This window comes from Macaca nemestrina, chromosome 1, assembly GCF_043159975.1.
Source record: "Macaca nemestrina isolate mMacNem1 chromosome 1, mMacNem.hap1, whole genome shotgun sequence".
Taxonomy (NCBI): Eukaryota; Metazoa; Chordata; class Mammalia; order Primates; family Cercopithecidae; genus Macaca; species Macaca nemestrina.
In genome coordinates, this window is record NC_092125.1 from 218,826,669 (window position 1) to 218,842,304 (window position 15,636).

The following is a 15,636-nucleotide window of genomic DNA, read 5'->3' on the forward strand; positions in this document are numbered from 1 at the left end:
GAGTGAAACCTTGTCTCTACTAAAAATACAGAAATTAGCCAGGCATGGTGGCATGTGTCTGTAGTCCCAGCTACTTGGGAGGCTGAGGCAAGAGAATCGCTTGAACCCGGGAGGCGGAGGTTGCAGTGAGCCGAGATCATGCCACTGCACTCCGGCCTGGGCGACAGAGTGAGACTCTATCTCAACAAAAAACCAAAAAAACACACACACAAAAAACCCCCCAAACAACAACAACAACAAGAACCCTAAAATGAAAAGTCAATCATTTAGAATTCTAGGCAAAATTATTTCCATTCAGGATCTGTAGCCAACTGAGCAATTAAAAATAAATCCCAAAGCAACAATGTTGCAAAGTATAAAAGGCAGATTACAAAACTGTATGACCATTTTATTGCTAACTTTCACACATTTCAAAGGACTGAAATCACTGACAGCAGGTATTCTGACCACAAGGTAATTAACCTAGAATTCCATATAAAATGCAAACCAGAAATGTAAACATTTCCCTTTATGTTTGGAAATTAAGAAACACAGCCAGGTGTGGAAGCTCATTCCTCTAACCCAAACGCTTTGGGAGGCCAAGGCAGGAGGATCTCTTGAACCCAAGAGTTAGAGACCAGCCTGTGCAACATGGAGAGACCCCATCTCTACAAAAAATTAAAAACAAACAACAAACAAAAGGCCAGGCACAGCGGCTCACTCCAATAATCCCAGAACTTTGGGAGGCCGAAGCAGGAGGACTGCTTGAGCTTAGGAGATCGAGACCATCCTGGGCAACATAACGAGATCTTGCCTCTACTAAAAATAAAAAAAATTAGCCAGGCATGGTGGTGCATGCCTGCAATCCTAGCTACCTGGGAGGTGGAGGTGGGAGGATTGCTTGAGCCCAAGACTTAAGAGACTGCAGTGAGCTAGGATCACACCACTACACTCTAGCCTGTGTGACAAACTGAGACCCTGTCTCAAGAAACAAACAAACAAAACAAAAGGCTGGGCATGGTGGCTCATGCCTATAATCCCAGCACTTTGGGAGGCCAAGGCGGGTGGATCACTTAAGGTCAGGAGTTCAAGACCAGCCTGGCCAACATGGTGAAACCCTGTCTCTACTAAAAGTACAAAAATTAGCCAGGCGTGGCCTTAGTCCCAGCTACTCGGGAGGCTAGGGCAGGAGGACTACTTGAGCCCGGGAGAGCATACCAGCCTGGGCAACAGGAGTGAAACCCTGTCTCAAAAAAGAAAAAAAAAAGGAAAAAAAAAATTTAGCTGGATGAGGTGGCATGTGCCTGTAGTCCCAGCTACTTGGGAGGTTGAAGGGTGGGGATCACTTGAGCGTAGGAGGCCAAGGCTTCAGTGAGCCATGATGACATCACTACACTCCAGCCTGGGTGACAGAGCAAGACTGACCCAAAAAAAAGAAAAAAAAAAAGAAAAAAAAAAAAAAGAAAAAAACCCAAAAGAAGAATGCCTATCACATATTAGAAAATATTTTGAACTTTAATGACTGATGAAAAATACTATTTATAAGAACTCTGAGATACAGAAAAAGTAGTACTTGAAGGGGAATTTTACAATTAACATAATAGAAAACAAGTTAATGAAATAAACATCTCTGTCAAGAAGTCAAAAACAGCAAAAATATAAAAGTAGAAAGGAATACAGAGAAAATAGAAATAAATGAAACAAGAAATGAATATATTAATATAAGAAGAATTAACAAAGACAAAACTGGTTATTTGAAAAAGCTAATACAATTGACAAGTCTCTGATAAAACCAATCATGAAAACAAAAGAGAAGGCATAAAATGATAATCTCAAAGATGACAAGAAGGAATCACTACCTACAATGCAGAAGTTAAAACAGAAAACCTAATCAGTAGTCAAAAATCTTTCCTTAAAGCGAAACCCAAAAACCTAAGCTCAAGGCCCAGATGGCATTACAGATGCTTTCAATCAAACTTTCAAGGAAGACAATCTTACATAAAGTCTTCCTAAGAGAAAAAGTCCCACATGGGTATCACAATAAAGAGAAGTTAGAAGTCAATCTCACTTCTGAATATGAATATCAAAGTCCTAAGCAAAATGTTAGCAAATGGAATCCAGTAATATATTGAAAGCATAATAGAAATCATAATCGTGTTGGATTTCATGAATGCAAGTTAGGTTTAACATTAGAGAATGAATTAATATGGTTAGCACAATATAAAAGATTAAAGAAGAAAAATCAGAATAATCTAATGGATGTAGAAAAAGTATTTCATAAAAATCATAGCAATTGTGGTTAGAACTTTTAGTCAACAAGGAGTAGAAGGACCTTCTTCAACCTGATAAAGGGTCTCCACATATGAAAAGCCTTCTGCAAACACATTTATTGGGGAAATGCTGAAAGCCTTCCCTCTCTTTGAAATCAGGAACAAGGACAGCCCCCGATTACTACACTTCTTTTTTTTTTTTTTTTTTGAGGCGGAGTCTCGCTCTGTCGCCCAGGCTGGAGTGCAGTGGCCGGATCTCAGCTCACTGCAAGCTCCGCCTCCCGGGTTCATGCCATTCTCCTGCCTCAGCCTCCCGAGTAGCTGGGACTACAGGCGCCCGCCACCTCATCTGGCTACCGGCTAGTTTTTTGTATTTTTTAGTAGAGACGAGGTTTCACTGTGTTAGCCAGGATGGTCTTGATCTCCTGACCTCGTGATCCACCCATCTCGGCCTCCCAAAGTGCTGGGATTACAGGCTTGAGCCACCATGCCCGGCCGATTACTACACTTCTATTCCACATCATATCAGATGTCAGGAGTAATGTCGGAAAAAGAAATAAAATGAGGGCTGGAAAAAAAAGAAGTAAAATTGTCATTAATCTCAGATGATATGATTGTATAGTTAGCCAATCTAAAAGATGGTACAGATACGTTACCTAAGTTAATAGAAGAGTTTAGCAAGGTTGCTGGATGATACAAAGTTTATATTTAAAAATCAAGGCTGGGCGCAGTGGCTCACGCCTGTAATCCCAGCACTGCGGGAGGCCGAGGTGGGCAGATCACCTGAGGTCAGGCGCTCGAGACCAACATGGCGAAACCCTTCCTCTACTAAAAAATACAAAAGTTAGAGGGGCATGGTGGTATATGCCTGTAATCCCAGCTACTCAGGAGGCTGAGGCAGGAGAATTGCTTGAACCCAGGAGGCGGAGGTTGCAGTGAGCTGAGATCGGGCCATTGCACTCCAGCCTGGGTGACAGAGCAAGACTCCATCTAAAAAAAAACAACAACTGTATTACTTATACCAGCAAACAGAAAAAACAATAAAAGATACTGTCTAGACAAAGTCTCACTATGTTGCCCAGGCTGGTCTGGAACTGCTGAGCTCAAGTGGTCCTCCCGCCTCAGCCTCTAAAAGTGCTAGGGTGAGCTACTTGAGCCCTGCACCCGGCTCCCTTTATATTCTTTTTTTTTTTTTTTTTTTGGAGATGGAGTTTCACTCTTGTTGCCCAGGCTGAAGTGCAATGGTATGATCGTGGTTCATCGCAACCTCTGCCTCCTGGGTTCAAGCGATTCTCCTGCCTCAGCCTCCCGAGTAGCTGGGATTACAGGCATGCACCATCATGCCCAGCTAATTTTGTATTTTTAGTAGAGACTGGGTTTCTCCATGGTGGTCAGGCTGGTCTCAAACTCCTGATCCACCCGACTCAGCCTCCCAAAGTGCTGGGATTACAGGCGTGAGCCACCATACCCGGCCTTATCTCTCTTTTTTTTTTTTTTGAGAGGAGTCTCACTTTGTCACCCAGGCTGGAGTGCAGTGGCGTGATCTCGGCTCACTGCAACCTCTGCCTCCAGGGTTTAAGCAATTCTCTGCCTCAGCCTTCCGAGGAGCTGGGATTATAGGTATCTACCACCACGTCCAGCTAATTTTTGATTTTTAGTAGAGATGGGGTTTTATCATGTTGGCCAGGCTGGTCTCGAACTCCTGACCTCGTGATCCACCTGCCTTGGCCTCCCAAAGTGCTGGGATTATAGGTGTGAGCCACTGCACCCAGCCTCTTTTTTCTTTTCTTTTTGAGATGGAGTCTCGCTCTGTAGCCAGGCTGGAGTGCAGTGGTACGATCTTGGCTCACTGCAACCTCCGCCTCTCGGGTTCAAGCAACTCTCCTGCCTCAGCATCCAGAGTAGCTGGGACTACAGGCGCGTGCTGCCATACCCAGCTAATTTTTTTTTTTGTATTTTAGTAGAGATGGGGTTTCACTATGTTGCCCAGGCTGGTCTCGAACTCCTGGGCTCAGGCAATCCGCCTGCCTCAGTCTCCAAAAGTGCTAGGATTACAGGGGTGAGCCACTGTGCCTGGCCTACATTCTTTAAAAAAAATTTTTTTTCTGCAGCATAAACTGTAAGAAAAAAAAAGCTTTTTAATAGGATAAAAAATAGGAGGTACCTAGAAATAAATTAACAAAAACGTTCTTTCCAGAGAAAATTATAAAATTTATGAAGACATATTACAGAAGACCTACACAAATGAAACAGATATATCACATTCAAAGGTTGAAAGGTTAATTTTCTAAGGACAGAATCACTTTAAGACATACTTCCCCTATATCAAGATCACGAAGGCATTCTTCTCAGAGCCTCTAAAAGCTGCATAGCTTTGCCTTTTATACTATCTCTAATCTCCCCAAAACCACTTAAGAATCAGTATAAACCCAATATGACACCAGTAGGTTTTTTGGGTTTGTTTTGATGGAAGTTGACAGGATTTAAAATGTATACAAAAAGTACAAAAGACCAACAGCTATTATGCTTTTGAAGGAAAAAGCCTTTCCCCAAATCCAAAAAACAAAGTGAGATTTGTTCTATCAGATATCAAGATTATTTCCAAATGATTTTAAATACTTAAATATAAAACACAAAGCTATACAGCTTTTAAAAGCTCTGTCAGAAGAATACCTTCATGATTTTGATGTAGGGGAAGTATGTCTTAAATAGAAACAAGGAAGAATCAATCACAAAGGAAAATATTGATGAGTGAATATATTAAAAGAACTTACGTTCATCAAAAAGACATCACATACAAGAATATATTCATGGCATCATTATTCAAATTAACAAAAAACTGGAAAAACTCTGTCAACAACAGAATGGATAAACACACTGTAGTTTATTCCTACATGCAATTTTCTTTCTTTCTTTTTTTTTTTTTTTTGAGACAGGGTCTTGCTCTGTTGCTTAGGTTGTAGTGCAGTGGCATGAACACGGCTCACTGCAGCCTTGACCTCCCGGGCTGAAGCAATTCTCCTGTCTCAGCCCCCCAAGTAGCTGGAACTTCAGGTGTGTACCACCACGCCCAGCTAATTTTGTATTTTTTGTAGAGACAAGGTTTTGCCATGTTGCCCAGGCTGGTCTCGACCTCCTGGGCTCAAATGATCTGCTCACCTCTACCACCCAGAGTGCTGGTATTATAGCTGTGAGCCACTGTGCCTGGCCATCCAATTTTCAACAATGAGAATGAATATTAAAGTCCAAATAATGACATGTACGAATCTCAAAAACATAAGCTGAGAGAAACCAGATACAAGATATATACACTATATTATTCCATTTGGATAAAATTCAAAAATGCAAAGATGAATCTATGCTGTTAGAAAACAGGATAGTGCTGACCTTTGGGAAGCAGGTAAGTAGGTAGTGGGAGGGAGGGGCCTTCTGGGCTGATGACAGTATTTTGTTTCTTGATCAAGTGAGGCTCACATGGATGTGTTCATTGTGTGAGAATTCACTGAGCTTCACACCTCTGACTCGTGCATCTTTCTGCATGTGTATTATATGTCAATAAATAATTTTAAAATGTGGGTATCATGAAAATAATAAAAAGTCGGCCAGATGCAGTGATTCACGTCTGTAATCCCAGCACTTTGGGAGGCTGAGGCGGGTGGATCATCTAAGGTCAGGAGTTCGAGACCAGCCTGGCCAACATGGTGAAACCCCATAGCTTCCAAAAATACAAAAATGAGCCGGGCGTGGTGGAGTGTGCCTGTATTCCAGCTTTTCAGGAGGCTAAGGCAGGAGAATCGCTTGAACCTGGGAAGCAGAGGTTGCAGTGAGCTGAGATCATGCTACTGCACTCTAGCCTAGGCAACAAGAGTGAAACTCCATCTCAAAAAAACAAAACAAAACAAAAGACAAGACACAGAATGGGTGAAGATATTTGCCACAGAGATAAAAGACTATGAGAAAAAACAGGAAAAAAAGAGATGAACATATAAATAACCCCTACAAATCAATTACAGAAAGGCAGATAATCTAATTAAAAAATGGGTAAAAGACTTAACAGACAGGCCCGGTACAAAGTAATCCCAGCACTTTGGGAGGCTGAGGTGGACGGATCATCTGAGGTCAGGCGCTTGAGACTAGCCTGGCCCACATGGTGAAACCCTGTCTCTCTTAAAAACACACAAAAGGCCGGGCGCAGTGGCTCAAGCCTGTAATCCCAGCACTTTGGGAGGCCGAGACGGGTGGATCACGAGGTCAGGAGATCGAGACCATCCTGGCTAACACGGTGAAACCCCGTCTCTACTAAAAAAAAAATACAAAAAAATAGCCGGGCGAGGTGGTGGGCGCCTGTAGTCCCAGCTACTCGGGAGGCTGAGGCAGGAGAATGGCGTGAACCCGGGAGGCGGAGCTTGCAGTGAGCTGAGATCCGGCCACTGCACTCCAGCCTGGGCGACAGAGCGAGACTCCGTCTCAAAAAAAAAAAAAAAAAAAAACAAACAACAACACACAAAAAATTCACCAGGTATGGTGGCTTGTGCCTGTAGTCCCAGCTACTCTGGAGGCTAAGGCACGAGAATCACAAACCCAGGAGGTGGAGGTTGTAGTGAGTCGAGATCTCACCACTGCACTCCAGCCTTAGAGCCAGAGTAAGACTCTGTCTCCAAAAAAAAAGACGTAACAGGTAGGCATATCATAATGAGGGCATCCAAAAGGCTCATATACAAATGAGAAGATGACTTCCTGTTGACAAGAATTAAAAAAAAAATTAAAAACAAAAGAAAAAAATTAAAATTAAAAAAAGAAGAAATCTGTGTTCCTTGCACTTATAATGGATCTTTTACTCATGTATTATTTCATAATACCCCGCACTGGTCATCTGAATGCAGGGTATGTGAATATTGGTCCACTGATCTTCCAAACAATGACCTTTTTTTTTTTTTTTGAGATAAAGTCCCACTCTGTTGCCCAGGCTGGAGTGCAGTGGCGCAATCTTGGCTCACTGCAACTTCTGCCTCCCGGGTTCAAGTGATTCTCCTGCCTCAGTCTCCCGAATAGCTGGGACTACAGGCACGCACCACTACACCGGCTAATTTTTCTATTTTTTTTTTTAGTAGAGACAGGGTTTCACCATATTGGCCAGGCTGGTCTCAAACTCCTGACCTCATGATCTGCTTGCCTCAGCCTCCCAAAGTGCTAGGATTACAGGCATGAGCCACCGTGCCTGGCCAACGTATTTTATTATACTTATTAAAAAAAGAATGGGCTGGGTGCAGTGGCTCATGCCTGTAATCCCAGCACTTTGGAAGGCCCAGGCAGGAGGACCGCTTGAGGTCAGCAGTTCAAGACCACCCTAGTCAACATAGTGAGACCCTGTCTCTGAAACAAAAAAAAAATTTTTTTTTTTTTTTTTTGAGACAAGAGTCTCATTCTCACCCAGGCTAGAGTGCAGTGAAACCATCTCGCCTCACTGCAACCTCTGCCTCCTGGGTTCAAGTGACTCTCCTGTCTTAGCCTCCCGAGTAGCTGGGATTATAGGTGCGTGCCACCACATCTGGCTTTTTTGTATTTTTAGTAGAGATGAGGTTTCACCATGTTGGCTAGGCTGGTCTTGAACTCCTGAATTCAGATGATACGCCGGCCTCAGTAAAAAAATTTTTTAAAAAAATTAGCCAGTGGTGCATGCCTGTAGTCCCAGCTGCTCAGGAGACTGAGGCAGAAGGATCACTTGAGCCCAGGAAGTCGGAGCTGCAGTGAGCCGAGGCTGTGCCAGTGCACTCCAGCCTGAGTGACAGAGTGAGATCCTCTAAAAAACAGAAAAAACCACACACTTTGATGAACCAATCTCGTAAGAAAATTTTGAGAAGCTGTCATGATGGCCAATACAAATTTTTCGAAATTCTAATGTTCTTAGAAGCCTGAATTTTATCCCTGGCAATAAATACCACCAGCTGTTTGCTTTAAAGTGCCACATCACTTCATCCGTTTTTGAGAAAATGTCTGCCAAATTCCCGAGTCTAAATGACCATAATTCTCTGTCATTCTTCCAAGTAAAATGATGTTCCATTAAGAAAAGTGGCGAGGGAGGCACTTGTCCTTAGGACATTTGGACTCTGTTGTGCAGCAGGACGGCTTTATGCACACTTCCCGTCTCATCGCACAGAATATTAAATCTATCAAAAAGAGATGCACTCAAGGGTTAAGGTTTAATAAAATTAACACTTCTTACTGCTTCATCAAGGATATAAGGTGAGGTTGGGCACGGGGGCTCACGCCTGTAATCCCACCACTTTGGGAGACTGAGGTGGGCAGATCACCTGAGGTCAGGAATTCAAGAACAGTCTGGCCAACATAGTGAAACCCCATCTCTGCTAAAATACAAAAATTAGCTGGGCGTGGTGGCAGGTGCCTGTAATCCCAGCAACTCGGGAGGCTGAGGCAGGAGAACTGCTTGAACCCAGGAGGCGGAGGTTGCAGTGAGCCGAGATCATGCCACTGCATTCCAGCCCGGGCGACAGAGTGAGATTCTGTCTTAAAAAACAAAATAAAACAAAATATATAAAGTCAATCTGGTGGTGTTTGTTTTTGCTGCGATTGGGGGTGAAGCACACAATGATGATAGGTGGCCTGGTGCCCGGCCTGGATTCATGCACTGTCGCTGGCAGCTTCACCCACTATTGCTTTGGCACCATCGGTGCAAATGTCAACACAGCGAAAAAGGCAAATCATGTCTTGATATGATCTCACAGACTTCCTCTTGAAGGATCTTTGAGAATTCCCAGGAGTCTATGAACCACACTCTAAAAACTGTTGTCCTAGAGAATTCTGTGCTTAGGTAATGATATTCATTGCAACACTATTCCTCAAAGCTCCCAGTGTCCATCAACAGAAGAATGATTCAATAAATCACAATGGCCATAAATACCATATAGCAATGACAACAAATTACATAGAGCAACAGGAAACCACTGGTGCTACTAGCGGTCATTAAGCCACCTGCTGTTGGGAAAATTGAGTTTGTTAAGCATACACTTGATATCCACAAAGAGCATGTTGGTAAAGCAGCCATTCTACCAGTAATTTTGTAAATGTATTCGATTTACAATTTTCCCCAGGGGATAAATAAATATAATTCTCAGAACTATAAACTGTTCCAAAAAATCAATTAAGGAAATCCTCATCCATTAATGCTGGATTGAGATGATCTTCTCTTTTCTATTCGGACACTGGTATTTGTTTTCTTCCTGACTCACAGCACCTTCTCGTCTCCATCAGGAACCCCCTTGTTTTATGTGCTGGTGGCTGTTCTGAGTTTTGTCCTTGGCCTCCTTCTGGCCTTACTTTACATACAGCAGTCGTCTCTTAACTGCAGAGGATACATTCCAAGGCCCCCAGTGGGTGCCTGAAACCACACAGTACTGAACTCTATACATACTATGTTTTTTTCCTATACACATACCTATGACAAAGTTTATCAATTAGGCACAGCAAGAGATTAACAACAATAACTAATATTAAAATAGAACAGTTCTAACAACATACTGTAATAAAGCGATGTGAACATGGTCCCCTCACTCAAAACATCTTATTGCACTGTAGTCGCCTATGTTTTGGACCTGGTTGACTGTGGGTAACTGAAACCTCAGAAAGCGAATAAGGGGTAAGGGGGGTGGATCAGGGGAGACTATAGTATTATGCCAGGAAGATCTTACCCTACTCAGGACTTCAACCACTAACCATTTACTGATGATCCACCAGTTTCTACCCTCAGCCTGTATACCTTTCTTAAGATCTCGATTCCCATACCCAACTGTAAAAAGGACTTCTCCCTTTCTATTTCCTACAGGCAGCTCTAATTCAATATGTCCATAGCCAAAGTTCTCATCTTCCTAAACCTGCTCTTCTTTCTTTACAATCTACTTTCCCATCTGGTTTCCATGGTTTGAGGTACCCTTCTTCTGTGTTCACAGGACACCTGAGTGGATGGTTAGGTCTCTCTCCTCCCGACTGAGATGCTTGAGGGCAAAGACTAACTCTGGATGTCAGAGCTGGCTCTGTGTTTGCTACACAGCAGGCAGGCAATGAAATGTTTATTGAATGAATGAAATAAAGAATTTTATAAAACTTCTTTCTAGCCCTCCTTAGGAGGACAGTCAAAATGTCCTTGTAAATAAAATATGTTCATTATACGGATTTTGGAAAACACAAAGATTAAATTGATATATAATTTTACCATCAACAGATGATCACTACTAATGCTTTCCAGTATTTTTTTCTTTTTCTTTTTTTCGCTTCTTTTGAGAACATTGGTAGCAACATTTCCAGTTCTTCCTATGCATACACAGGTATTCATGTTATAAAATTGAGATCAGTGTTCAAATTGTATAAATAATTTTGCATCCTGGTTGCTTTTTAACATTATGCAATGAAAATTATCCCTATCATGAAGTATTCTTGAAATTGACACTTTAAATGGCTCTATAATACTCCCTTTATGGGATGTACTAATAATTATCCTACTTATCCTACTGTTGGATACTTACATTTCCCCCCCAGTTTTCACTATTATGAAAATTGCTTAATATCTTTAGATGTTAAGTCTTTGTTTGAGTTCCTATTCCCTTAGTACAGATTTCTGAAAGATGGTCTCGCCTCCCTTAGGTCTTTGTTTAAGCCCTCAATGAGGCCCTTCTAGGCCATTCTGCCTTAAAACAGCAACCCTTCTCCCCTAATACTCCATATTCCTCTTTCCTGCTTTATATTTATTCTCAGCACTGATCACTATATAACGAATGATAACAGACTATATTATACTGTTGGTTTGTCTTTCCCCGTAGGACACAGGACAGGGAATTCTGTTGATCTTATTCAGTGCTGTACTCCTGCACCCAGAACAGTGTTTGGCACACAATACTCAGGTTTACTCATGAATTTAGGCGATTAATACAATATTACCAAATTCCTTTTCTGAAAGCCTACTTCCTCTAGCAAGATAGTACTTGTTTCTGTACACCCTCAACAGTACTATTTTAACTTAAAAAATCTTTGACAGTTGGATGGGTGAAAAAAGGTTAATGTTCTCAGATTACTTGTGACATTTAATTTTTAAAAATGGTTATTAGTCATTTGAATCTCTTCTCAGAATTTTGTGTTGATTTTCTTGATTAAAGCTCTTTAGAAATTAAAAATATCAATACTTTAATATTTGTTGTAAATATTTCCCCAGTTTTTTAACTTTACATTTTAAAGTCTTTATATGAAACATAAAACTTAGAGTCAAGTTATTAAGATTTGCCAAGATTTTTTTCCCCAATGCTTTTTAACCCTTTTCCACCTTAAGATCAGATAAATATTCATCTGTACATTCTCTCAGTTTGTGGTTTCTTCTTATTCCTTCTTATTACTGTTTTACATTTAACTTTTAAATTCATTTTGTAAAAAGAGTATTGGTTTTCCAACAGGAGCCCTTTAAAGGTGTTAAAATTTTCAAATGTTTTAAATTAAAAATTTTAAAGCAAATGGTACAAAGTTAGATAAAAAAAATTCATTAAAAAGTGTTGTGCATCTGAAGGAAGAGACTGAAAACTCACTGATCCTTCACCCACTTTGTTCAATTTTGCTGCTTATTTACGTAAAATCTTGGGATACAACGTGAAGAAAATCTTAAACCAAGGTGACCCTCACATACCTGGATAACATCGGCAGGCTTGTTTATATGTTCTTTGAAGATCAAGAGGGTGGGGGTGTAGACATTGATGTTGTACCGCCTCGTCATCTCTTCCGTTCCTCTCAAACCCACATATACGTATCCAAATGATAAATAATCTTTGTATGCAAAGGCAGTCAACTGTTAAAGCGTAATAGAGAGGAAGAAAATAAAACTACAGCAAAGATGTAAACGACAAATCAAGTAGGGCTTTTCACATCACTGAGCAGAGAGACGGATGCCAGCTTAATGGCTCCACTAGGTCTTCTGTATCCCTGTAAAATTTCAGGAATGCTGTGGTGTTCCATGTGCAAAAACTGTACCAACAAGGTAAATAGAAATAACTCACTTCCTTTTCATAGTTAAGGCAAAATAATCACCTTGAAATCTGTACTGGTCAGGAGGCATGGGTCTGGGGATTACCTGTAATTAGGTAAGACGGCAGTGACCATGCCACTGGTCAGGACACCTTCCTCTGCCATCTCATGTCACAGTGACACAAGAGGTAGTGGGGAGTGTAGGTAGGCTGGGAGTATAGTGGGGGAATCATTTAGAGGGCAGGTCTGAAGTCAAAGGGAATGGCGCTCACCGTGCTGTAGTGAGAACTTGGGTGGGTTATGACTGCTCTAAGCCTCAGTATCTTGGTCTATGGAAACAGGGATAGTGGCTAGGCGTGGTGGCTCACGCCTTTAATCCCAGCACTTTGGGAGGCCGAGGTAGGCGGATCACTTGAGGTCAGGAGTACAAGACCAGCCTGGCCAACATGGTGAAACCCCATCTCTACTAAAACATAAAAATTAACCAGGCATGGTGGCATGTGCCTGTAGTCCCAGCTACTTGGGAGGCAGAGGTGAAAGAATTACTCGAACCCAGGAGGTAGAGGTTGCAGTGAGTCTAGATCACGCCACTGCACTCCAGCATGGTCGACAGAGTGAGACTCGGTCTCAAAAAAAAAAAGCCCAGTGCGGTGGCTCACGCCTGTAATCCCCAGCACTTTGGGAGGCTGAGGCAGGTGGGTCACGAGGTCAGGAGTTCGAGACCAGCCTGGCCAACATGGTGAAACCCTGTCTCTACTAAAAATACAAAAATTAGCTGGGTAGGGTGGTGCGTACCTGTAGTCCCAGCTACTCGGAAGGCAGAGGCAGAAGAATCGCTTGAACCCAGGAGGTGGAGGCTGCAGTGAGCCGAGATCATGCCACAGTACTCCAGCCTGGGCAACAGAGTGAAACTCCGTCTCAAAAAAAAGAAAAGAAAAAAAAAAAACCAACATAAACAGGGATAGTATCTCCATCACTGGGTTCTTCTGAGGATTACATGATATGTGCATAGAAAGCACTAGCACAGTCACTGGCATTAGTCGGTACCGAATGCATGATGGTTAAGTAAAATTTCTGGTCTTCAAACATTTCTCATGGAAGAAACTGTTTCTTACAAAAAAGACAAATAGTAAAATTTCTGGTCTTCAAACATTTCTCATGGAAGAAACTGTTTCTTACAAAAAAGACAAATAGGCTATAAGTTCCAACTCAGAGATTACTTTCTGCTACAAAAAAAAAAAAAAAAAAAAAAAAAAAAGAAAAGAAAAGAAAAGAAAAGCCATTACCCCAGCATAGAAAGTACCTTGTATAACAGTGGCACAATGGGCGTCTGGTCAAACAGAAGGACATGAGGCTTATTCTCTTGCTGCCAGCCGGAGAGGAATCTGACATAATTTTTATTTGTAACCTTAAATTGAAAATGGAATGTTAGTCTCAATATTTAATTCTTAACAATTGTATTATACTCCAGTCAGGAGAAAATAAATCAAATAAGCGTAAAAGATTGCAAAAAATAAAAATGCAGACAACTAATCTTTTTGTCTTCATTTGGCTAAAACTATTAAAAGAATGGTGATATTGATTTCATATTTTCATTGAACTCTTACAAACTGAAATCATAATCCTATCTGAAACAATTACTGACCATATTATAAAAATTGAGCTTCCAGAGTAGGTTCTCGCTTAATTATAGAGTATACTTCTTAATACGCTAGCCAGCAGAAGATAATGCAACACTGCCCCTTTCAATATCTATCTATCTATCTATCTATCTATCTATCTATCTATCTATCTATCTATCTATCATCATTATCTATCAGGCCTCAGTCTCCCATCTATCTATCATGCCTCAGTCTCCCAGCTTGCCCCTCACCCCTTTTTTTTCTGAGACAGGGTCTTGCTTTGTTGCCCAGGCTAGGGTGCAGTGGCAAGATCATGGCTCATTGCACCCTCAACCTCCCAGACCTCCCAGGATCAAGTGATCCTCTCATCTCAGCCTCCTGAATAGCTGGGACTACAGGAACAAGGCACCATGCCTGGCTAATGTTTGCATTTTTTGTAGAGATTGGGTCTCAGTATGTTGCCCAGGCTGGTCTTGAACTTATGGACTCAAGCGATCCTCACACCTCAGCCTCCCAAAGTGCTGGGATTACAGACGTGAGCCACCACTCTAGGCCAGCTTGCTCTTTTTAAACGGCTTAAATAAAAATAAGGTGGTCCACCCCCCTATACATTATATAATTTCATTTATTGTTATCTGAATTGTTTCTTTCCCCCGTTGATATCTTAAAATATTCCTACTGAGAGAAGAAATTAAAAACACGAATAAATTATCCAGCTAGAAATTTTTCATAGTCGTTAAAAAAAGTGTATCTTTCCATACTGCATCTAGAATGATTTACATAAAACTCAAATTTGATCATTTTACTCCTCTGCTCAAACCCCTACAATAGCTCCATCACCCACGGGCCAAGGCCCAAGTTCCTGAAAGGAGCATGGAGGTGTTCTGAGGCCCTCACAGGGAGATTCCTAATAACCTCTCTAACCCCCCCCAACCCCCTCCTCTGCTGCTCACCAGTGAAAACTTCTTACAAAGCAGGCTATTTCACGTCTCCTGATTTCTGCCTGCCTGCAACCCAACCCAGTCCAAGGGTCACTTCTGCCAGGAAGCCTTTCCCAACTCATTAGGATGGGCTCCAACATACTGGAAATAACCACCCGCTTGGGAGCTGCTTGAAACGGCTATATTAATCTATACCAGGCACAGAATAGGTATTTTATATAAATGTTTGAGGATCTATCAGGACACTCTATTATCATTTTGGGAGCCTACAATACTCTCTGACCTTTTAAGTTAACTCCAACAAATATTTCTTCTATAGATAATGATCCCAGCAGGACAGTCTAGGAATACCACATGTAGAAATATGATGAAAATTTTTTATGTTCACTTTCCCTGGTATTAAGAGAATGAATTATTTAAAGCAAAATGAGAGTCCTTTCCTAGTTACTTTGATCCGTAACTTAAGATATTGAAAAAAATGTATTAGGTGCTTAAATATGGAAACAATAAACCAATGTGAACTTTATCTGGCTTCTTGATTTCAACCTTTTCTTTGTGAATTTCATTCATATTATTGTCACTGTAAGTTTCTAAAGTTTCAAAAATAATATTGATTTCATGGAATCTGGCATTTTCCACAGATACGATCGTTAAACATATAACCAAACACAACTAAATTTGAATAAAGACAAATATCTTCACATGAACAAATTTATGAGCCGGAAAGAAACCCTGAATTCTTTCTAACGTGTGATTTAATTTTTTTGTTTAGAAAATAGGCACGGTCATTTTAGGCTCAGATTTCTA

At 41.3% G+C, this 15,636-nt stretch overlaps 1 protein-coding gene across 4 annotated transcripts in view; it reads right to left on the bottom strand.

Moving 5' to 3' along the window:
• Window positions 1-15,636, bottom strand: part of LOC105473251 (DnaJ heat shock protein family (Hsp40) member C16) — a 50,550-nt gene that overhangs the window by 16,784 nt on the left and 18,130 nt on the right. For all 4 annotated transcript variants that reach the window (XR_011625897.1, XR_011625898.1, XR_011625899.1 and 1 more), the window contains 2 exons: window positions 13,570-13,674; window positions 11,932-12,090 (listed from right to left, as the gene is read on the bottom strand). Coding sequence is in view for 1 of the 4 variants with exons in the window: in XM_071100219.1 (XP_070956320.1) it covers window positions 11,932-12,090; window positions 13,570-13,674 (264 nt within the window). In the remaining 3 variants the exon portion in view is untranslated. The remainder of the gene's footprint in view (window positions 1-11,931; window positions 12,091-13,569; window positions 13,675-15,636) is intronic.